Source organism: Gallinula chloropus (genome assembly GCF_964237585.1).
Source record: "Gallinula chloropus genome assembly, chromosome: 3".
In the NCBI taxonomy this organism is placed as follows: domain Eukaryota; kingdom Metazoa; phylum Chordata; class Aves; order Gruiformes; family Rallidae; genus Gallinula; species Gallinula chloropus.
In genome coordinates this window covers 23,752,822-23,776,560 of record NC_140087.1, presented here as the reverse complement: position 1 = coordinate 23,776,560, position 23,739 = coordinate 23,752,822, and the positions used below count along the sequence as shown (strand labels likewise).

The following is a 23,739-nucleotide window of genomic DNA, read 5'->3' as shown; positions in this document are numbered from 1 at the left end:
TAAATTAAAATCACAAAAATTATAATGCATACACAAAACTGATACATCAATTATTGCATTTATTTAGGAATTCTCAGAAGTACAAAATTATTAATATGCAGAAGATGATCTGCAGGAGCATGGTTTAACTATGATTGTTCCAGACTGCAGCTTTTCTTGTAGTTAGAAATATCTATGTATCTTCATGATTAGACATTTCTGAGTAAATCTCCTGTGAAAGTTTAAAGCACTAGGCTTTAGAAAGCGTACTGTAGGTGGAGTTGTGCAAGCTTCCTTGTGGAGCTGTGCCAGCACACAGGAATCTGAATCTGAAAAGTCCTCTTTATCCAGATACTGGACTCCTAAAGAGTAGGCTTTTAGAGTGGCAAATGAAAATGAGTTTTCAGAACTTATTCTTCTTTGAAAACAAAAGTTGTTTCAAACGTAGCGTCTCACAGAGAAAATCCAGTGAGCTTAACTCTGTGTTGTCTGGCATCTCTACGTTTGAGAAACCGTTCTCCAGCGAAGGAGCAGCATTTTTCACTGTCCAGATTTTTGTACCGTTTCTTTTTAAGATGTTTTCTTAAGTATACAGCTGAGGAGACCAATAACAAAAAGATAAATCCATAGATGATGAAAGGATTTTCCTAAGCTTAGTAGTTAACATAATAGTTTGAAAAGAAACGAATTTACAAGTACTTGTTCAAATGCACTATATAGAGAGTGAATAAAATAAACAGCAAGATGTGTTGTGATAGGAACTCAGATGATCAAAGGGAGCTACTCAATAGCCATAGTTATTCTTTCAGATAAAATAAGGAAGTAATTCCTTTGAGAGTTTTTGTGATCATTTCTGTTGGAAAACTTTGTATGCATTACTTAGAAATTGAATGAAGAGAAAAGCAATACAGCCTAGATAATAGTGTCAGCTTTGAGCACGAGGTGGCATGTGGACATAGCTTGAGCTATTTCTCCAAATCATTTGAATGGAAATATTGGATTAGTTAACCTTGTGTCAGGTCTGTTAGTTAAATAAACCCTCCAACTGTTCCTGACTGAAGGATGCATAGTTGTGACTGAAAGATGCTGCTGCTTTTCATTAGAATTTTGTCAAACATATCCTGCTAACATAATGATTTTAAAATAAAATGGTTTATTCGATGGAAAAGGATAACAAGCAGAAAATTCACAGCCTTTTCTTTTCACAGGGTGTTTCAGCCCAGTAGGAAATCCTCTCAGCCGAACACTATTGGGTAGACTACAGACGGTAAGGAATTCTATCTTTGCATTTTTTTTAAATGATGTTTAACTATAAAATGTCATTATTCACAAGTTCTCATTGTAGAGAGGGTTTTTTTTTTTACCCTTCCTTTATTCACAGAAGAGGTATCTTCAAGCAAATTGTCTACATCGGCAAATAAGCCAGCTGGTAGCAAGATCAGATATGTGCAAATTAAAAGCTTTCTATTTTTTCATTATTTACATTCTGTTGTTTAGAAATAAATAAGCTAAAGTCACAGCCCTGTGTTTTTGCTGATGACTAAGAATACAGGCTTTGATATAAGTTGGGAGAGAAAGCTGGGGCAATAACTTGAAACTGAATCCTATTTGCAGCACCATGTTTTCATTGTTTACCCACACTTCACCTTTGTAACGAGTGAAATCACAGCTATCCTCTGTTTATTTAATTGCTTATCTGCTAACTATTGATTAGAAATTTCTAGTAATTATATTTGTTCCTTCCTTTATTTCTGCTTCCTGATTCTTGTAGTAAAAATCTGACGGAATCTATAAATGCCATTAATTCCAGCAATACACTTAATAAACCTGGATTAAACACAAAACATACAGAGAGACTAGTGACAGAAGAATGAGCAGTGCTTCTGAACACTGAATGTGTGTGTGGCTTTAGAAAGCTGGGCCTGTTGTACTGGAGATGTTAATCCTCCTGCACACGTGGACAGAATGTCATGATTTCATGTTCTGTCCTAATTGCATGCTGATTGAAGTTTTTGGAGAAGTGTTAGAAATAGAGGGGAATTAACTGGGATCATTTCCAGTTGTTTTACAGATTGGATGTAGGGATTTGGTTTGAGTTGGCTTCGAATTTCGTTGCAGTGGTTTGGTTTTTTTGGACCTCCCGTATTTCATAGAATCTGTAAATAGGGTTGTAGAAAGCTTGTAAGATACACAGGATTCACCAAGAAATTTTGAAATTCAAGTTTCAACATTGCTATGTTTTTATTTGCTAAATGGTTCTCTTTTTCAAATTTTGGGGGTTTTTTAGCCATCAATATGTAATTTTTAGCAAAAAGTACAAACTGTTCAATCAGTGTTTTAGTGTCCTCCATCACAGGAAGCTCAATAAACATTTGCAGGATCAACTGTGGTGGAAAATACTAAATAGCAGCTATTTTTTTTTATTTTTTTTTAAAGGTTAAGTTAAGGTTTTGATATATTTTGGTACTTTTTTGTTATAAATGCAGTAATATATGTAAGTGCAGGTAAACTGAGTATTTTATATCAAGAAAGAAGCATATTTATAAATGATGAAATAGTTTAAGAGCTTTTGAACAATTTCAGGAGCTGGAATATTTCACATACTTCTGAATTGATCTTTTTTTCCCTTTTTTTTTCCTTTTTTCTTTTTTTAAATCCCTGTAGGCTTTACAGCAGCAGCTGTGTTTGCATTTCTGTTTTCTGTTTGTACGTTGCAGGTTTCAATAAAGTGAAGCCTGGCACAGTTTTGCTTTTTCACCTCTAGGCAGATTATAGATTCCCATGCTCATTAAATATTGAAGGGCTGTAATCAAATAAGGATTGTAGTCATCTGAAGCCGAAGGAAGTAACTTTACGCTGTCTACAGATAGATTCATTAAGACCAAAGAAAAGCACATATTATTGACAATTAATTACTTCTGGAACTGTTTTAATTTAGCTATTAATTCTGTCCTTGTATTTTTGTTTCCTGTAGACTAAATTTGTACAGTTAGTTGTCCTGAGCAAGGAGCGCAGTGGCAATTAATTGGACCAGAGAACAAGAACAGAAATATGACAATGCTAACAATATTTGATTATTTTATCCTAAGTCTCACCTTATTCAGTGTTTCATTTAAAACATCAGTTACTGGGGTAAAGAGATGCAGGACATTCTTAGGGAAGGAGACAATTAAGTAAACTTCAAACTCCTGGGTTTATAATTAAGACAATGAGGCAAGTGTAAAAGCTGAGATTTGATTCTGTAAAAATGTCAAATGTTTTAAATATTATCTGACTTTTAAGCAAGTTAAAAAAGCAAAATTAAAAAAACAAACCCAAACAAACACCATCATCCCACCACCCCTCTATCGCCCTCCCACCCCTCGCCGCCCCCCCCCCCCCCCCAAAAAAAACCCACCCCCGAACAACCCACATAGCAACGAAAAGCCCCAAAAGGTAAGTCTCAGAACCTAAGCTATTACTCAGGCACAGATTTACAAGAGAAGCTTTAACCCTCACTCCCTGTGTCTTCACTGGAGTGTTTGCACAAGGAACACTTCCCCTTTCTCTTCCATCCTGGCAGATAGCGGGTGTAGGGAGGTGGAGTGGAGAGAAGCAGTGGCACTGGGCAGCATCCAAGAAACAGACGCATTTTTTTTTTCCTTTAAAACTTTGATATTGTGGTATTGAAGATATATTTGCTTAGTTGTATAAATGAAATGTGGAAACTTTTATGGGAAAGGCAACAATAACATATTGCTTGTTCTTACTCCGTGCTGCTTTTCCTAAGGGAATGAATGCTCTCAGAACCCCAAATCCTCCTTGACTTTGTTCAATCACCATCAGTGTGGCATAGCAGGCTTTTCCAGTGAGCGTTTTCTTCCTGTTTCTCACAGATGGTCTGTCTCCTAAAAAGACCAAATCCTCAGAATATAACTGTAGCCCCATGCCTGTTCTGATGCAAGGAAAGTATTAACTAGTTTTGATCTTGCGTTAAAAAAAAGGAGATGTTAGCAGTATATTAAGGATTATATGTTCATATGCTTCTGTATATCTATTTCTTTGGAAGCCTGAAAGTATGGCTTAATCTAGTGAAACAACACATCAAAAAAAGCTATGTTTCTAAACCAAGTGGCTGGTAGTCATTGCTGGGAGTGTAACTGGTGTTTTGCACTCCTTGAGCAAGCACATGGCAAGCCAGAGGCAGCTCTGCTACCTTGCAGGAGACACGTTTGTGGTAGGCAGATGTGGTGATTCCCGAAGCAGGGTGTGTGTGCAGCCTGTGACATGCTTGGTGTATCTCTTTAAGAGAAAACTCTTTGGATGGTTCCTGCCTTAAAAGTTTAACAGGGTGTCTGAGACACTGAACATAGTCTCAGGATGACTCATGGATTTTTAGCTTGTTATTTCCAAACAGCTCGGTCTCTTCAAGCAGCTCTTACAGCGAGTGTTTGAGAGCACACGAATACTTCATTAAAAAGAGAGAGAGACTGATTAAGACACAATAATGGGGCAATATGAGTACCTGAACTAGATACCCAAATAATACTGCTAATAATTCTGATGAATCATTTTTGAGCAACAGGAGGCACTCCCATCCCACAGGCTAAGTGCATTGCCTGCACAGTTCTCTTAACCTTGAGAATGGAAAATGAGAATTAAATGAAACCTGTAAGGCAGTGCTAACTACCAGTAGACCACTGAACAAGCCACATACTCAGAACTGCAGCTCCATCGGTCTTTGTTCAAAATTTGTTTATCAAATCAGGCAGTTAGACATGGGGGTTTCCCCCCCCCCCCCTTTGTGTATGTACATAATTATTCGGTACTCTTTAGGTGGTAGGCTTAGATGCTTTGATAGATGATGAGAGCTGAGTACAACTGTTTGCTTTTATACTGTGTTCATATGCGTGTGTCCAACTACTGTGACAATACTGAAACAATCTGGAGACTCAATGGAACCTTTCTATTCAGGATCATCAGTGATTTCTTTTCCCATATGGGAGAAGCCTAGCTAAGTTAGGAAAACAACATTGAGGGGAACAATCTCTGTTGTGGAGAACACCATTTATTCTGTTGAGGATTGCGGTGATGATGTTCCTTGGATCACCCTAATAAAAAAAGAAAAAGAAAAAAAAGCAACAAAAAAACTCCCACAACCCACAAAGAGAAAACCAGTATGTTTCAGATATATGTTTTAAATAAGCAAGAGAAAGAACGTCATGCAAAAGCCAGTTACAGAGGCTGTAAAACACACACAAAAGAGAAGAAAGTTGGATAGAAATTCTCAAGTTTCAGTGTTGTTTACAATGTGGTACAATTTGCTATGGGTGGAAATGTTTACTTCACAAAGCTCACATTTGATTCTTCTCTTCTAAAATATTTTAAGTGCTGTGTAATATTTCCATTGTGTATTGTAGTTTGTAGCTTTGACACACGCAAAATCTAGCGGAAACTTGTTTCCCCTCTGTGAAAATAAGCCATTGGAAAAAAACCTAAGTAGCACTAATGAAGGACTTCCATCTCTTCCTTGGTTCTAATTGGTTGTTCCTTGGCAAATTATCAGAATTTCTCTGTTTTAAACCTTCTTTCAACTGAAGAATTCTATTGCTTGACAGAAATCAAACTTTGTAGGTACAAGCACATCGTAATTATTGCATTATATACCTGCTGTTCCTTTGACTTTATTGGAAGTCTGAAGAATAAGTGGTAAAGATAAAACAATTGGAATTAAATGGAAAGTGTTGGTTATTAAACTAACCTGAAAAATCATCATATATGAAAGGGACATCTTTTGCATTCTCGTTCAGAGGTAAAGTTCACTGCAACAACTTCTTCAACATCCACTGTAGTGTTTCCAATGCAAAGAAGCTGAGACTGCATAGTCTTCGATCCCGTCTTCCCCCATGTTGTCTGTAGTGTAATGTGAAAAGCTTACTATCTTGTTCTAATCTACATGGCCAATACTACTCAGTGTTGCTTAACAACACTTCTGCTTTTTCTTTTTTTTTGAAAATGTATTCATTACAGATAGTTCTTACTCAAACTTGTAGCTTATTAAAATACTTCATATTAAAGTTTTAAAATAATTACTGCTTCTAGAATGATGGCCACCTGGCTGCACCGGGGCTGAGAGGAGGAAGCAGTTGTCCACTTGAGCAAGAGACAGTAAGTATTATGTAATTTTATGTATTATCTTGTATACCTGTTACACTGTATCTGTGCTTTTGAAAGCACATGCTTCTTTTTAGCATGATCCCAAGGATTCCTTTCTACCCTAGACTTTGTCATTCTGACAAACGTGTTCATAACCTCTGTAACTGCGTTACTGCTGATTATTTTTATGTCACTCTTAACAAATAATTTGGTAACATTTTGATGAATACAGCTGAGGTTTTTTCCTTTGAACTTGGACCCAGACAGAATTTCACTCAGGTTTGAATGTCACAACCAGAAGAAATTCCATTGCTTTGAGCATAATTGTGAGTGATTTACATTCTTTGGTCCTGGGATGTGTTTCCTGTATCCCCTTATGCTCATTTTCTGATCAGATATCTGCAGGGAATATAATGGCAGTTTCCACATTTTTTTAAGTTGTCAGGCTTGCTCAATACATATTTACTTTTATTTTTTCCCAAACCCAAAACATTTACACTTTAACTCTCTTACAAAAGACACTGCAAAAAGTTCTGCCTTTCATTGTTTTTCATGCTGCCAAGTAATTAGTGTTAGATTCCTTTTCCTTTTTTTTTTTTCTCTTGCCTTAAGTGATCTCATAATTTTCATAGTGCTGTCACTAAGGAAACTTGCCACTTAAGTGTGGACTGGTAGAGCACCATATACTTGATGTGATCATGCAGACTTAGAGTTCTTTGCTGTTTATCTATGGTGCTCTTAAGTGTGCTTTAGTTTGGTTCCATTCCATATTTTTATTTTGTCACCATCACCTACAATTACTGTACTAGCTTTCCTGTTGCAGGGAGAAGAGCTATGATAAAGGGTGATATCTTACTGTTTAGCATCTCTATGTAAGTTCAGGATTATTGAATGGATATTTAGATAAATTTCCCATCTACTGAGAACTGTGCTGATGCTAATTCTTTGATGCTGACCAGCTCATAAATCATCACATAGAATTTACAATGGTAGAACCATTTCCATCATTTCCTATTCATAACTGATTTAATCCGTTGAATTGGTGACGTGGAAGTATGAAAATACAGGTGGCATTGCCTGTATTTTTACACACATAACTCGTAGGTGATCTTACTCAGAAATAGAAATATAAAAAGCATGGCACAGTTTGTCAGTCTTTGGATGTAAATGCACACAAGAGTAATAAACAAAGGAAAGGGTGTTTTTTTTTCCAAATCCCTATCTTCATAATAACTTTGCTGTCTCCTTCAGTCCCTTATAACCTCCTATCACTCTTAAATATCCCCGTTTCTGACCTCTTACAATTTCATAGAAGAATCTGCTGTGAAGATTATATGTAAGGAAGCAGTGTTCTTTGTGTAAAATAGGTCATAATTTTGCTCTTCACTTACGATGAGGGAAGTGAGCAATTCCCTTATTCTTTCAGTTCACTTGTTTTCTTTTCAGCTTTTTCTGCTCGCAATTCTTCAGGTCAGATTTTTGTTCATAGGGCACAGGAAATAAATAAGAAATTATACTTGATATTTTCATATTGAGGGTAGAAAGTGGCCTTCTGGTAATGTGTTCTATGTAGTTTGCACGATGCTGACCACTATTAGTACTTTCCTTCAGGAAAGTATAGACATGATGCATTTCCTTGGCAAATGGATTTAGTATGTGAAATGGAATATAAATGTATCTTTGACAGATAATTGTAAAATTGTGCATGCAAATCCTTTTTTTGCTAAACAAAAAAAAGAAAAGCAGAGTGATCAAAGCAAAACTTTGCCGTGACATTTTTGTACTAAATTTTTCTTTGGGTAAAACTGTCACACTGTTGAAATATTTATTCGAACACATATGCTGCTTCATGAGCACACACAGACTGGGATCTGAAGGTGGTGTAACAATTCTGAGAAAGTAAATGTATGAAGTGGGGTTTTTTTTTTTCCTTTTGCTTCACAAGTAAATTGCTTATAAAACTAACAGCTGCTGTTTTGAAGCTAATCTTAGTGAATTGAATGTTCTTAACCATTTCTACAATCCCACAGTCCTTTATCTTGCCTCTCCTGCTGCTTTCCCACCACCCCTGATCCCATTAGCAAAACTTGAGACAGCCTCAGCTTTTACCAAAGTGCAGCTTTGGTTTCAGCTGCTTTTCTGCAAGAGGAAGTGAATGTTGCGCTTTTTTCTCTGTGGCATGGTTGTGATAAAGCTGTGGTGCTCTTATCTCTCTTTTAGGTAGTGGCTCTTTATGACTACACAGCGCATCGATCAGATGAGCTAACCATCCATCGCAGCGACATTATCCAAGTGTTATACAAAGATAATGATAACTGGTGGTTTGGCAGCTTAGCAAATGGACAGCAAGGCTATTTTCCAGCTAATTATGTGGCTGGTGAAAGTAAGTTTACTGCTGTCTTCCTGGTATACCGGTGTGGGTTTAACTGATGGTCCAAGATTTTACCATGCTGTACTGCTTGTTCTTCTGAAGATGTGAATTTATGTTAACATACAGATGGCATAATGATGACTTATTGTGATGCAGAAATTGTATAAAGTTAGCTAACCACTTAGCAAGTTGGCATGCCCAACTTAAGAAGGTATTGGCACTGAGTTAAACATTGCAGCTTATATAGTATTGGTTTAATTATCAGTCAACTGGATCAATTCTTCGTCTCTTCTTACATATAGCCGCCTGGTTCATGCCTTACCTTGGCAAAGTTTTAGGACACATCAAAGCATTTCATGGACACCTTTGGCAACCTGTGTTAGATCTAGCCAGCTACTTTTGTAAAAACTTGATTTTCCTCCTACCCTAATGCAGAATGCTCAGTTTGTAAGTAAGTGGATTTTGGTATGAAGTTTAAAAAGTAATGGTAATAATAATAAATGGTAGTGGTTAAATCTCATGTCTGAGCATTGAACTTGCTACTAGGTCCTTGTCAATAAAACAGTTTTGATTAAACTAGTACAGTCAAACCTAAATAAATACAGGAAGCATCCTACAGAGGCAACTGTTGTATAGCTCTTCAGTGCCCTGACAGTTGTTAGTATTCATTTTATGGACATAGTGTGTGGTTGCATTCTACAAGAAATTCATTTGCCTGCCTAAACTATCAAACTATCAGTTATACTGGTGTTTAGAAATCTTTTAACCCAGCGTTTCTCAAGATGTGTTCTCCCATTTTCTAGTTCCTCCCTGTCTTTCAAGTGGTCTAGTATTTATGCCGCTGCCCCTGCCCCCCCCCCCAAAAAAACCCAACAAACCAGACTTGGACATAACACTGTGCAAACTTGATAATTAAAGTTAGCTTAACTACCATCCTTTGCCTGTGTCCTGCCCTTGCATTCCTTTATTCCTTGCAAAGTAAGTCAGAGAGCAGTTTGTAGGAAGAAGTTGCAGTGATAGCTTTTTTAGGCAGTTGTCCACCTGTGCAAAAAAACCCCGGTATATACTTTGCTACCTCAATCCTACTGAATCACAAGATAGCAATGCAGTTGACACTTAACAAATATGTCAGTATGAACTTTGTTCTTAGTCATGTGAATGATTGTGTTAATATAACTGCCTATACATTTAAATCTAAGGTCACTATTATAAATAAAAGTTAATGGGACAATTTTGATAAAATCTTGCGTAAAGGTTGGCATCAAACATTTTTACCTGTTTCCATTCACATCCAGTTCTTGGCTATATCATAATGTCATGACTGTTCACATAAAGTAAATGCTTTCATTATTATTTCATGGCTTTCACAATAGTGAATTATTGATCCTGTTTTCAGAAGAACCTCCAGGACTAGTACCACATTCTGCTCCTCTCCTACCTGAAGGACTAACAGAAGCAGAGGAAGGTTCACCAACACTACATAAGGTAATAATTTGAGAAGGAAGGATTCTCATAAGTAGTTGTAGTATGTCCTGGTTATGCCAGGCTGACTGTATTAAATTTCCATCCTGTTTGGAAAATGTATTGTGTGTGGACTTAATTCCAAGCAGACTTTCAGCTGATGCCTAACATTTGTCTCATCTGCAACCAGCTGTTCCATCATCTGGCAATTAAATATTCTGCCTACTCTTGCACCGTTGTAATACGTGACAGATCTGCTGGCGGCTCCAAGGTTGGCAGAAGTGTCTCTCTCAGCTACCTATTGGAAATAACAGTTGAGGAAACAACAGAGATTTCTCAAAACCTGACATAATTTTGGGCACTTGACTGCCATTCTTGGAATATTCCACTGCCCAAAGGTTCTTCAGATTTTCTGCCATGAAATTTCCGTATCTATCAGGTTGCTTAGGAAAAAGCTGTGATGTTTTTTCTCTCAGGAGTTTTTCAGTCTGGGTGATAATATCCTAATTAAAGTTACACAGTGTGATCATAAACTCTTCTTACCAGACCATGACATACTGTTCATCTAAATGTGTTTATGTGCCAGCATGTGTTCCTGTTTGAAAGCTGCTTGTGGTTCTGTGATATGAATGAGTGCACCCATCCTGTAGGTTCCTCAGGGGACGTGAACTGTAGAGACTTTCATAGTTTGGAGGAACGAAGGAAAGAGCTTTTGTCTTGACTATGTATCTCTCCACTCCTACTGTATGCTTAGATTGTGTTGCAGTTGCTTATGCCATTATGTTGTTTACATATCACAGACTATCTTATATGCAGAACCATACAGTATAGTTCTGTGACTTTAGTTAGCAGTCAGAACACAGTATGTACAGAAGAACAAAGAAATGGCATCAGGTTTTTAGTCAAGGCAAAAAAATAGGGGCTTGATTATTATTATTTTTTTATTTATTTTTTTCAGACTTTCAGACATACTGCTATGTGCAGAGCAGGCCAAATGACTCTCACTTCTCCAGTCTCACAGAGATTAGAAACTTTGCATAGCTTATGTTCCCCTTCTGTGAAGTAAGACTGATGATTGTCTTTAAAACTTGGGATACTTGGTAAGAAGAAAAAGAAAAAAAAGAAAAAAAAAGTAATATAAATTATTTCAATAACTGTTAGAATTTCAGAATTTTTTTATTCCACAGTGCTTGTATCCTCCTTAATTGTGCTGTCTGCAGCTATTCATTTAGCCAAATGCCACTAGCATAACTAATTTTAAAATTACTTTTGTTTAGATTTCTTTCAAATTACTTAACTATTCCATGTACTTTTCTAAAATTGAATCTAATATTTTGTGTCTGATTTGCAAGACTCGGAATTATGCTGGGTTCCTTAGTTACGTTTTTCTTTTTTCAGATGATTTATCTAATCTTTGCTGCATTAATATATATTGCAATGTTCAAGGTTAAAACATTCAAAGCTACTTCTGCGAACCTCTTTTTGTGTAGCTTTTGTTTTTAGTGGGTGAGTAGAGAGAGGTAGAATTTCATAAATTATTGAGTACAGATTACTCATTTGGCAGTCTTGTTGAAGACAACTGTCTTGTTGAAGCCAACTGCTATAAATCGAATTACTAAGTGTTCTGTTTCTAACTACACTTTAAAAATGGAATTAATCACTACACCGAGTAGTAATAATTCATTGGAAGTAGCTTTTACCTCTTTTGTAGCTGAGAAACTCAGAGCCAAACGGTTGTCCAAGACAGACAAGGGTGTGTTACTTCCAGATCCTCCTGTAAAGGCAGAGTGAAACAAATACAGGAAAAATTACAACATTACTAGAAAGCAGGAAGATTTCTTTCCTCTGTCTACCTTGCTGGAGGCAAGGAAGATATCCAGGAGTGTGCTGCTATACTCACCCAGTTTCACTCGTACCCAGATTAGAAAAGGGAGAAGTGCCAAGTGTCATTTTTATCCACGTATTTTTTTCTGGTTTAATCTAGTAGAAATGTACACAGTTTATTGGATCAAAATAGTTTTATATGTTCTAACTAATGTTTCTAACATTTACAGTCAGTATTTGTTATTCAACTCAATGAGGAGTAACATTGGATTAGTTTTGATCACTTCTATTTTCTTAAGGGTCTATGGCAAACATTTTGGTAGCAATAGTTTTTGTTACATTCTATAACATTTAACATGTCATCCAAATGTTCTTTAGTTAGATTCTACTGGCACACTGAATTAAATTGATTGTATTAGTAATAATGAGTTGTAAAATCTGTCTAGTACATACAGGTATTTGAGAGGCATAATGAATGAAGCAAAGCGTCCAGTAACAGCCCAAAACCAAGCAGCTATGCTCCCTTTTATCTCACACAGTATCCAAGGGCACTACACGGTCATGAAGGGTCCAGAGAAAAGTAATGGAACACCTGCAAGTCTTGCAAAGAATTATATAAGAGGAAATACTTAGAATATTAAACTAGTAGAGGATGAGGACTGAAGAAACTGTATGCGCAGTGTTGACAGGTGGATGGGATGCACTCTTCTTTCTTTCTTTTTTTTTTTTTCTTTTTACCCTCCCACTGTTAAACAAGATCAGCAAACATTAAGCTGGAATGGAACACATATACTGTTGGTAGAAAGAAATTTTTGCTTATGGCACGCTTAGTTAACCTGGAGAACCTAACAACTACAAGGCACTATTAAATTTACTTGCTCAGGGATTGTTTTTTTTTTTTTAAATAATGCATTTTTGGCTGAGGTAATGGCTCAGATTCCAAAAGCATCTGAATGGCTGGGAAACAGAAATTAGCTGGGGTTTGGGGTTTTTTTCAAGTTACATAAGGATCATATAAATCACCAAGACTGTGAGCTGAATCAAATGATGAATCAAATTTTGGTGTTAGGCTTCTGATGCCTTCAGGTGTAATGGCTATACAAAAGCTGCAGAATGCTGCACCGTAAAAACAAGTTTTCATTCAGCTGTTTTTCATAATGAAGGAAAGTTCTACAGTGCTTTGGCTTTAGGCAATACCAGATACTTCTGAGACAGAACTGCTAAGACGACCACTGAGGGGGCTGATCGGTTATGGCAGTTCCTGTGTTGCAGCAGTGACACAGCAGCTTTTCTTCCTATTCCTATCATTTTTTTTCAGTATTAGAGCTGATGAAAGAAAATGCCAATTTCTTTTACATAGGAAGTAAGAGAAATCATTACTTTGTGATACCCTATGATTATTTTTTTTTTTGCTTTGACACAAAATGGCACTTTTTTTAGTCCAGAAATATTTATTGAATAATTAAGTTGTTGCTTAAGTTGTTACCACAAGCAGGAAAACTTAACTGAATTTTTGGTTGTGTTTAGTTTCTGGTTACAAACACATTTTCTCAAATACTTAATTACATCCAGGTCTGCTATGTCTATTGGTTTTTCTGTTGTTTTGAGGATTACTTAAATAGTCACCTCTGCAAAACCAGTTACTGTGAAAAATCATAGCAGTTACTATTTTGCTATCATACATAAAATGTAGAATACTGTGGTTTTAATTACTGATGATACCAGGTAGTCTAATTAAAAATAGTTTTCCAGCTGCTGATATTATAAATGCATATTTAGCTAAACTTCAGAACTTTGATGAGTGAATAAAAGAGAATCATTAACATTAAAAGAGGGTGTAATGCTCAAGATCCAATATTAATCTTTGCAAATAATAACAAACTTGTAGCTCAAAGAGCCTGCCATCAAAATGCTTTCTACCATCAGCTTTGCATTCACAACATAATACTTTATGCAAACTTTGTTTTCCTGCCTAAGGAGTTACTTAACTCCTGAGCCACAAAATTAGGTCACAATCATCTTTAATTACAACACACATCTAAACTGCCAATAGAAATTTCATGGAGTGAAGGTCTCACTACGCTGATGAAGAATCCCAAGAAATAGAGACTGACTTGTCCTGTGACCTCTCTGGTCAATGAATGTGCTGCTTTCAGGTTCCTGTAAGATGAAGGCTGAAAAGACGAATTCAGATGCGGTTCTATTAGAAGCCAGAATTTGGGTTTTACAAATCAGAAATGTTTCCAAGTGAATAGTGTGTCTTTTGGGGGGTTTTTTGGTTGGTTGGGGCGGGGGGGGGGGGGGGGTTGGCCAGAAATGTTCTGGTGTCTGCAAAAACCTTCCAAATATGTTTTGTAATTTCAGATGACCTACCACTCAATATCAAATATATGGACTCTTAAGGTCAAGTACTCATTTCTAGGTTATGTAAGAATAGTGGGAAGTAGCAATGAAAAAAACCCAAAACAGTAATTTAAAATTCCTTTACAAGTGTAAGACAATATTCTTTCTAGTGTATTTATCTCTCAAAAATTGATGTTAAAGTGTAAAATAATAGTCGTAAGCATGAAAAGTAAAGGGTTACCTTCAAGATCTATGTTGTTAATACACAATTTGGATAGCATACCCAGAGATCATCAAAACATCATTCCATGTATATTTAAACAAAGTTTGGGATTATCACTGTTCACATAAATAATTCATGTTCTCACTCTTTCCCCAGAGTAGGTTGTTGTCAGACAACCTGCGAAGCAATTGATGCTTTTCCCCTGGGCTTGAGCTCTTGAAACGTGGGTGTGTTTGTGGACTCAAAATTTACTTAATAGATCTAAAAACTTAAAAAGCATAAGAACTTGCTCAAAAATATTTCAAAAATATTAGCTAGACATTTTTGTAGTAGTTTTATCAAAACCTTTTGGTTTATAGGTTGTGGTGTTTATATTTTTTACTTTAATAATGCATTTCTTCAGGTTACTAGAAACACTTCAGTGACCGATCATCTTTGAGAAGTGGGGACTAGGAAGATGTGATAATGCTCATGAAGGAAACATGAAAGTGTGAATATGATGGAACTCTTGCAGTGAATAGACCTGAAGACTTTCATCATGTCAAGAAATGTGTCCATTTTGAATATTCAGAGAGGTTCCAGACACACAAAAATGTAGTATTCAATTGAATTAGAATGTGTTGTAGTAAAGTTTATCATTCTGAGCTTCATTCATCCCTAGGACAAATATAGATCTCCTTTTGTAAAGGCATTGACATCTGGACTGAAAGAAACTGCTTTTCTAGAATCAGTCTGCAAAACTGCTTTGTGGGCTTCCACATAAGCTATTGAGAAGGGGTGGTAAAATAGATACATCTTTGCAAACCATACTTTTGAAATACTAATTACTTTGATTCTTGGAGAAATCCTTCTGAAGAAAATGTTACTACGGTACCATCTAGGAGGAACAGACTATTTTTCTTAAATGTTACCTGACCTTAATATATTTCAGCTTTTTAGTTCTGTAGCCTCCTATTTTTAGGTATTCTGTTTTTCCTTTAAAATGCAATTTGTACTGTTCAAATTGAATTGCTCTTTCTTAAGCCTGTGTGGTGCTACTTTATTTGTAAACTGGTAGCACTTTTTTTCAATTCCAAAAGCACCTCTGTAGTTCCTAATGCATTCTGTTTCAAAAAGTGTTTATGCCTGTGTCCATAGTATTATTTGAGCTATTGAAGGAAAAGGTATCTGTTTTATAAGCAAATTAATATCTGGGGGAAAAAAAGAGAATAGATTAAACTACAGCCATAATAATTTGCTGTAAATGACTGGGTCTGTTTAAAGATAGGAAGAATCAGGGTTAGCCACCTAACTGGTCAAGCAGAACCAAAAATATCATTGAGGGACATTTGTATTAAGATAGCTGTCAGGAGCAAGCTAACTTCTCTCTTCCCCCCTGTGTTCTCCTTGAGTCCTCATAGCCTCTTTCTGAACAGGATTGAACTATTTTTATGCAAATCTTAATGCAAAGCTGTAACCACAGATATATTCCCAGAGGCCAGGCCTTCAAGACTGAAAACATCTGTTCTAAACCATAGTGCTTCAGTCTGAAATATCTTGTCTCCAGTCTTCCTTCTCTTTCTTTTATTGTTCCTCAAATAGTCGTGTAGCTGATTTGATTTCTGAGGTGCAGTATTCATCATTGTTGAGCCATGACTACACTTTTCACCCACCAGATTTCCTGCTGACCTCTCCTATCCCTGAACAACCCCAGGATTTTGCAGTTTCAAAGACTAGACAAGGCAAAGTCCTCTCTCTCTGTGGCTCTAGCATTCATGGATGGAGAAACTAGTGGGTGTTGTCTTAGTCCTGAACACTTCAGTGGTGATTTAGGTAAAGCTTGTTCTTTAAAAACACTAGAGGGGGGAAATAAAGCACTTACTGCATTTTAAATAGGAAGGTCTTGGCAAAAGAAATCTATGCAATTGCAGTAGCAAAACTCCCTGCTGGCTGTTCATTTAATGGGGAAATGTGTGGAGGGGTATGGAATAGCAGGAAAGAAAATGAGTGTGGTGTCACAGCTTTTCTCTCAAACTTGACTTGTTAGGACAGTTTTGAAAGCAGGCATCAAGATGGTTCTGGGGAGGTAAGTGCATTGCTGTAAACTTTTTATCCATGGACTCTGTAATAGAAAACTAAATAGAAACTTAATACTGAGTTTGACATCCTAAAGGCTAATTTGAAATGATAGACACGTTCATTCTTGTTGTCTGCGATCCCATGATTCTTTAATTAGATCAAGTTCTCTAGAAACATCTTCTATGGGACAGCTCCCCTGTGCAGAGTTACCTAGAGAGCAAGCACTTGCATGGCTTGAATCTTCTAATGATTCACAATCATCTTCTTGATGATTGTGTATTACACTACTATACTCTCTCCATCTACCTCCTAGTCTCTTGGTGTACCTGTGCAGACCATCGCTCTCTGAGATAGCCCAGAGGGAAGCACTACTAAAGATGTAGACTTTGGACAGGGCTTTGTCCCTGGTATTTCCTTGAGATGTCTTCTGCTTCAGATTTTGCTATGAAGTGTCTTCTGATACGTATCATTGTTTCCACAGGATGCACAGGGATGGTTTAGTGCTTGAGTTACTGCTGAGGATTCTACAGCAGGGATCTGGAACTGAAATGCTTTTGTATATTTAGCCTTTAAGTGTTTTGCCTTGGTTGCTTGCTGTGTGGTAACATGAGGCAACATTAAGTATAACAAAGCTAAGGCCAAAGGATAAAGCAAGCAAGTCATCTAGAAAAGGAAAGTATATGTTTTGTCATAACTTTCAGTTTTATGATAGTAAGCAAAGCAAAAGAAGCTTCCAAAAATCTAAACTGCTGCAGTTGATACCAACTTTCAAAGTGTGGAGAATGAGAATATAAACCCAAAATTGAACGCTATTAGTGGCACTATTCAAAGGTTTTAAAACAGATCATAAGAACTTTCAGTTAAGCAGCTTAATTTAGTGGATACTTTAATGTTCTATCTGTAAATCAAGGATAATTTTCTGTGTTTTGGTATTCTGTTTTTTAAAAAGAGAAGTCAGTCTTCTGTAGTGGTACTTAGAGGAATTCTACCAGACTAGGCTTTGGAAAGATCTATAATTGGTTATAGTATTAATACAATGTAGAGATCCTGTTATGTATACTCAAAAAGGAGGGTAAAAACCCTAGATCAACATTGTTCACATAAAATCTTTTTCTGCAAATCCTGTTTTGACTGCAAGCGAACAGAGTTGATGATTGTGTATTACAAGGAATTGCAAGGTTATGAATGCTGAAGGAAGTATTAATTACTTAGAATGATTCCCCTTACAGCACTCCCTTGTATTTTCATATCAGTGTTTACTTTTACCATTTACTTAGTCTTAAAGTTTGTTACTGTGTTAACAAGGACTTGGTGTGTGAAGTAGAAGACTATTCTTCCTAGCCCTGCCAATGTTACATTATTATATTCTAATAGGCTGACTTTTGTCTAAACTGATCCAACAATCTGTGGTATTTCAGGAGATTAATGACTAATGTTTGGCTGTGCTTGTTGTGGGCGTTGTGCTTATATGAATTCAGTAAGTCAATGGGAGCTTGATCCTATTTCTTCTAAGTCAGCAGAAAAATAATATTAAACTAATAAAATAATAGTAGGGAGTGGGACCAAGACAAAGAAGTTCAAATTTCTTTCAACTACTAACAGGGAGTTAAATTGTATTTACACTTGCTTGTGTTAACATTGTGGTTTTTAAATCGTTCTGTTTAGAGTTTAAGAAAGCAAAGAAACTGTTCAAGGCCTGAAACTGAGGTTTGGGAGGTGCAGGTTCTGGTTCCAACCCAGTCTTCGTTTGTGTGTGCCAGGACAATTTTCATCTGTGTCTCACTTGACCCAAAATTAAAACTGGGCAATAGTAGTTGACAGGGCAATGTTAAGTTTTACTCATTAGTGCTTTGAAATCTGTGATGGATGAGCTCAGTATTTTTGTTCCATTTTCAAATACAGAAGCTAATTCTGAAGTGATAAAAAGAACTGTGAAGCAACCCTCTATTTTCTGTTTAGGTTAAATATGGAAGGGACCATGACACACTGTGCCTGTGAGGTCAGAAAATGAAATGAATAATTGGCAAACTTAATGGTGAAGAACTGTAATGTTTTTCTTTTCTCTTGCTTCCAAAAAGCTGCTGTTAACTTTGTGGTTACTTTTTTAGGTGCTGTGGTGGTGGTAGGAGCTTAAGTGCTGCTGAATGATACTCCCTTCCAAATACTGCTCATTTTTAACAGGGGTTTTGGGACAGTAATGTCAGTAGCTTGCTGTTTCCTAAGGCAATTCAGGCTGATAGAAAAACATTAAACGTTTTATTTACAAGCAGATGAGTACCTCTGTGCTTGGCAGAACTGGATGGGCTGATTGACATTCAGAAACAACGTTGTAGGTTCTGCTTTAGGCTAGCTGTGAGACTGAAATTCAACTAACAGTCTTAAAAATCATAAAGTTTTGAGGGTTGAATTAGTTTCAGGCCCAGTCTTCCCCTTTACTTCCTGAAAAAAAATCTTGGTTTTTGGAAAGTACCAAATCTAATCACCCTCCCTTCTCTGGTATAGGGCTCCAGTATCCTGAGAGAGACTTTTTCTCCAGCTTCCAAGGTGTTCATAGGCACCAGTGCCACTCTCACGGTGCCTGTCGGGGTAGAACTTCTTTTTTTCTTTCCTGCATGCAGTACCAGACGGACACTTACAGAACACAGCTGTCCTGTCAACCTGGAGTAGAGGTGCTCAGCGATTCTTTTCGCTGACAGTGCTGTGGATACCAGGTCTGAACCCACACTGTGCTGTGCACTGCCTGCCACAGCTTTTCTTCTTGGTTGTGGTGCTCTGGAGGCCTGAAGTTCCTGAGTGTGTAGTGTATGCCTGGCTCCAGAAGAGCAAATTTTGGGTGAGACATAAGGCCTATTGTGTTGGCTTCTGCCCTCCATGAAAATGAAACTGTGTGGGTAGTTACCAGATGCTTGTGAACAGCCTGCAAGAAAGGTGAAAAAAGATAACCTGTCCCTGAAGACAGAAAACTTGGGAATGGCACTCTCAGTTCTTTACAGGAATTCTTCTTGTTAGAAAAGGGTTTCTTTTTTATACAGGGAGCGAGTTGCAGAGAGACACACTAATTACATGGGAAATTAGAGAATTTACTTAAACTCTTCCAGGTTTTGCTGGTTGGTTGATTTTAGCACTGCCTTAAAAAGGAACCTGGAGTGATGGGAACTGCTTTTGACTGGAACTTGCAGGGTTAAAAGAGAGATGTGCTTCTCTTGTGAAAACTGTGCCCTAAGATAGCTTTATATCATTCTTTCTTCATTAATGCTGTAGTAGAAATAACACCATTCTTCACAGATCATGTGTATTTTAAACATACTCAAGCAGATTCATAACCTTTTGTTTCTACCCATACCAGAACACTGTCTTTCATTTGCAAGTAGTTTTCTTTGTTGTTTTTTGGGGTTTTTTTTAAAGCAGGGTACTGTTTCCTTGTTTGTAACCACATAGGAGTTAACATTTTATGGCTGATAGACATTCTTTTTCAAACGAGGTATATTCTCTCCTTATTCAGGAAGCTGGTGGGTTTTCTATGTACATTGCCTGTCTTTTTACCTTCCTGGTTTTTGCTTATCTTTATTTTTATGTGTGTTTTTCTTTTCTTTGGCAGATGTCACCAGTCATCAGTAAGTCTGGGGACCTAAAAGTTAGCTCAGAGTGTGACACGGACAGAGACTCACCTGTAACACAGTAAGCAAGAAATACTTAAAACAATGTGCAGTTTTACTTCTACAGCTGCTGTTAGAAAATTGTGAGAAACATTGAAAGGGTTATTTTGTTTTAGCAAGCAAACCAAAAAGCTAGCTTTAGGATAATCGTTCAAAAAGTGCTTCACACCTGAAGTGTGAAGGAAGTAGCAGTTTGTGTATATGTACACACACACTTACTCACATATGTACACACACTCCCCACCCAAAGAAAAAGGAGCAAGGACTATAATATATATATGACAATCAAAACTCAGGGATATGAGATTGCTCTGTGGCATCCCTTAGCTGTGTATTCGGTTTTATTGCTACATCATGGAGATGCCGGTCTGAAGTCATGCTTCATGTCATTGCTGTCCCACCTGGGCAAAGAGCAGCGCTGCACGGCCTCACTCAGAAACTTTCAGGGTACTGAGCCATTTGTACCTGATTGTCTGTGAAAGATGCCATGAGGCAGTGCTGGATGCTGTACATTGTCAGGGGAGACCTAATTGGAAAGAGAGGAAGGTAGCCGTGCCCGTACTACACGGTGCTGTATTTCCTTCCCTGTGCAGGCTGTTGTAGGCTTTACCACAGTAAAGAGAGGGCAGTTTTCACCACGTCTTTTGAGATGAGATTGCAAACCTGAGTAGTGTCTACAGCTGATCTAAAGCTTGCATCTGCATGAGCTCTTCCATGAACTAGAACGTAATGGGATCTGCTTGTCTTTGTAATCATAGCAGTGGCTGCATGTACCAAGTTGGGGTTGTTTTAAACCCTGAAAGGAGAGAAGGATCCCTGGCATTTGATACCATTAGTTTGAAAGACTGTTTCATACTTCTGTTTGGAGGCTATCTATGTAGCACAGATTAGGTAATAAAACATCTCAGTATTTTTCATGAAAACTCACCTCTTTGTACCTTAAATCATGACCTGCAGGGGTGGTGACAGGACTGTAGTTTTCTTGGTCACCACAGTTGATGTGTCTTGAAATATCCATAAACAAACTACACCGTGCAGGTGTTGTGATCTTAACTGGAAAAGTTTTTATATTTTTAGCATCTTAGAGCAGTATCAACGTGATCCAGTCCAATCTGTACTTAAATAGTTGCTCCACCTACACTGTTCTATTACCTTTGTGTTTTCTGTGAAAATACACTTGATGTCCATGTCACATGCTAGCACACAATGGCAAGTGTGCAGTAAATAAAGTTCCTAAGAACCAAGTGAGACCTGACTGCCAAGTACACACTTTCACTATGGAGAAGTGAAACTGTCAGCACCTGCACAGCTCACTGTACCTTTCTTTGAGCCTCCAAGTGAATGTTTGCCCTTTTGCCTATTCGAGCAGTATTCACTGCAGCCACAGTACCTGCTGTAAAAGAAAGTGAATGGGAAGCCTTTGTCAGCTGTCTATCTTTCAGAATTTCTGGGTGGAAAATGCAGTTTTGCAGGAGGAAAAAAAACCATGTATGGTAGATTTTTATCTTCACTAAGCAGTTAACCTGTCTGCTGCAGATTGTAGAACACATAGAGGAAGGTCCACAAAACAGATGCAAAGTGGACTAAAGCTTTTATTTAAGTACCTAGAAGATCTAATACGTCATCCCATCTGATGTTCAAATGATAGAAGGATGAAAACTACTTCTCAAAATTTGAGTACCTTTATAGTGAAAATCTGCATAGCAGCCTCAGTCTTTGAATATTAATGATTAGATGCTACTTGTCAGCATAGACATTATCTCCTTAGATAGACTCCCATTGTACAGTTTTGTTGAGCTACACTAGGTAGTGCTCTCTGCATAAATTTACAAATTACTCATCAGACCCAGCTGAACACTCAGTTTGGTAGATTGGTACTTATGTTACTGATTAATTATGACTTTGTACCCCGGGTTTCTCATGCAGCAGTACCTCTCATTTTGTTCCAGGAATCCTGACGCAGAGGGTCTTAAACTCCAGAACTTTTTCCTCCAGGATGTTCCAGTGTAAGAGCTGCAGCAGTTTGTGTACTCATGAATATACAATTTAGCTTAAAAATGCAAATGATAGGCAGGTAGTCTTCAGTCCATTAGAAAGGCTGATGTGTAAACATTTTCATCTATAAAATATGGAGACATTAGGAGAGTATCACTAGCAGTAATGCTCTTGCAGCACCTTTACTGGGGGGAAACTACCACATCTCATTACATTTTTCAGTCTCAATTCACTCACGTATTTCAGCATCATTCAGCGTAACAGATCTGGGCACAGACCAAGGCGTCTTTGTGCTACACACAATACAAATTTTGAAAGAGGACAGTACCTGCTCTTGAAAGGTTACAAAGTATTGCTACATATTTATAGGTAAATAAAGTTTTACAGCTTCTGCCAAGAGTGGGAATTCATGATGGAAGTGGTGTAACATCTGCATAATCCCTGGCATCATCTGCAAGACCAGTCTAATTCCCTTGTTAAAGGCACTACGCGGGAAAGAGGCGGGAGCTTGACTGATGCTTTTGGCCTTGTATGAAGCCTGATAGGCACAAACAGACATTAAAGGGATTGTTGGTTTTTTTAATTCTGTAAATCTGTCATAGTTCCGGTAAGTTAAAATGGAAAAACTCATCTTAGGCACTCTGCCTGCCTGTCTTGTTCCTGTGGAATAAATAAACCAGGAATCTCTCTTTAATTGCACAGGGTTTTCTTGGTCTTTGAGCTTAGGAAAGGAAACCACAAAAAGTGCAGTGGCGTTTACAAGAGGAGGAGGCTGGTAACTTGTATTTTTAAATTGCTTGTGTTGTCTGTTGATCAAGACTAGCTGATTTTGAAGATCACGTGAGGTTCTTTTCAAAGCCAGCACTATGATATGTTAAAAAGTAGACTAGTGGAGTGGTCTCATATATTGTCTTCATGTTTTTTCTCTCTGTTCTGCTGCAGAATGGTAGTTTTTGTAACTGTTTCAGCATTGTATTCAAGGGGGGCAGGCAAACAATTGCTCTTAACACATAGGCTGTGGGTGGAAAAAGCTCTAAATTTGGCTAACTTTGTGTTTCTTTTACTCTTTTTATGCCCACCTTCCTCTAGAGGGGCAAAGAAAAAGAAGAAAAGGATACAGAGGAGTGAGAGAGAAAATCAGCACAACTTAATGGGTCTTGATACTGCTGTATCGTCAGTTACACCTGATGATGTTGAAAACGAACCTACAGCCCATGGGGTGGAATTGAAGAAGAAGAAGAAAAAGGCAGCAAGAGGCTCAAACTTAAACACAAATGGGAAGACAAATATTGCCTTTGAGCCTGAATGCTCTGATGTGTAGTCATCATTTAATTCCACATACTGGTACGATATTCAGTATACACAGTGAAGGCTGCAAGTACAATCGCATTTCTAGGCTTAACGAGAAACAAAGAAATTCAGATACTCAAATATGCAAAATGGCACCAGTTGTGATTTCCCACACAGTGCTGTAAACATGTTTTGGAAGACTTTTGCCCTGGGTTCCTTGAAATCAACAGAACTTGAATGTTCGGCTCCTCGCTGGACTGGTAGAATCTGCAACTGACTGTGGTATTTCATGAGAACCCCTCTGCTAAATACACTGTTACCCAATTTGATACTTGATTACACCTGAATTTAGGCATTTCTGCAGGCTGTAGATCAGTTCACTGGGAGCAGAGAATGAAGTGAAG

General features: G+C 37.5%; 1 protein-coding gene across 1 annotated transcript in view; it reads left to right on the top strand.

The window, feature by feature from the left end:
- The window catches only part of AHI1 (Abelson helper integration site 1), a gene marked incomplete at its 3' end in the record, with an annotated part of 85,925 nt that extends 62,559 nt beyond the window's left edge, over positions 1–23,366 (top strand). The window contains exons 20-25 of the mRNA XM_084262392.1: positions 1,188–1,246; positions 6,061–6,126; positions 8,335–8,497; positions 9,882–9,970; positions 19,993–20,072; positions 23,135–23,366. Of these exons, the coding sequence (XP_084118518.1) occupies positions 1,188–1,246; positions 6,061–6,126; positions 8,335–8,497; positions 9,882–9,970; positions 19,993–20,072; positions 23,135–23,366 (689 nt within the window). The remainder of the gene's footprint in view (positions 1–1,187; positions 1,247–6,060; positions 6,127–8,334; positions 8,498–9,881; positions 9,971–19,992; positions 20,073–23,134) is intronic.
- Between the last annotated feature and the right edge of the window lie 373 nt (positions 23,367–23,739).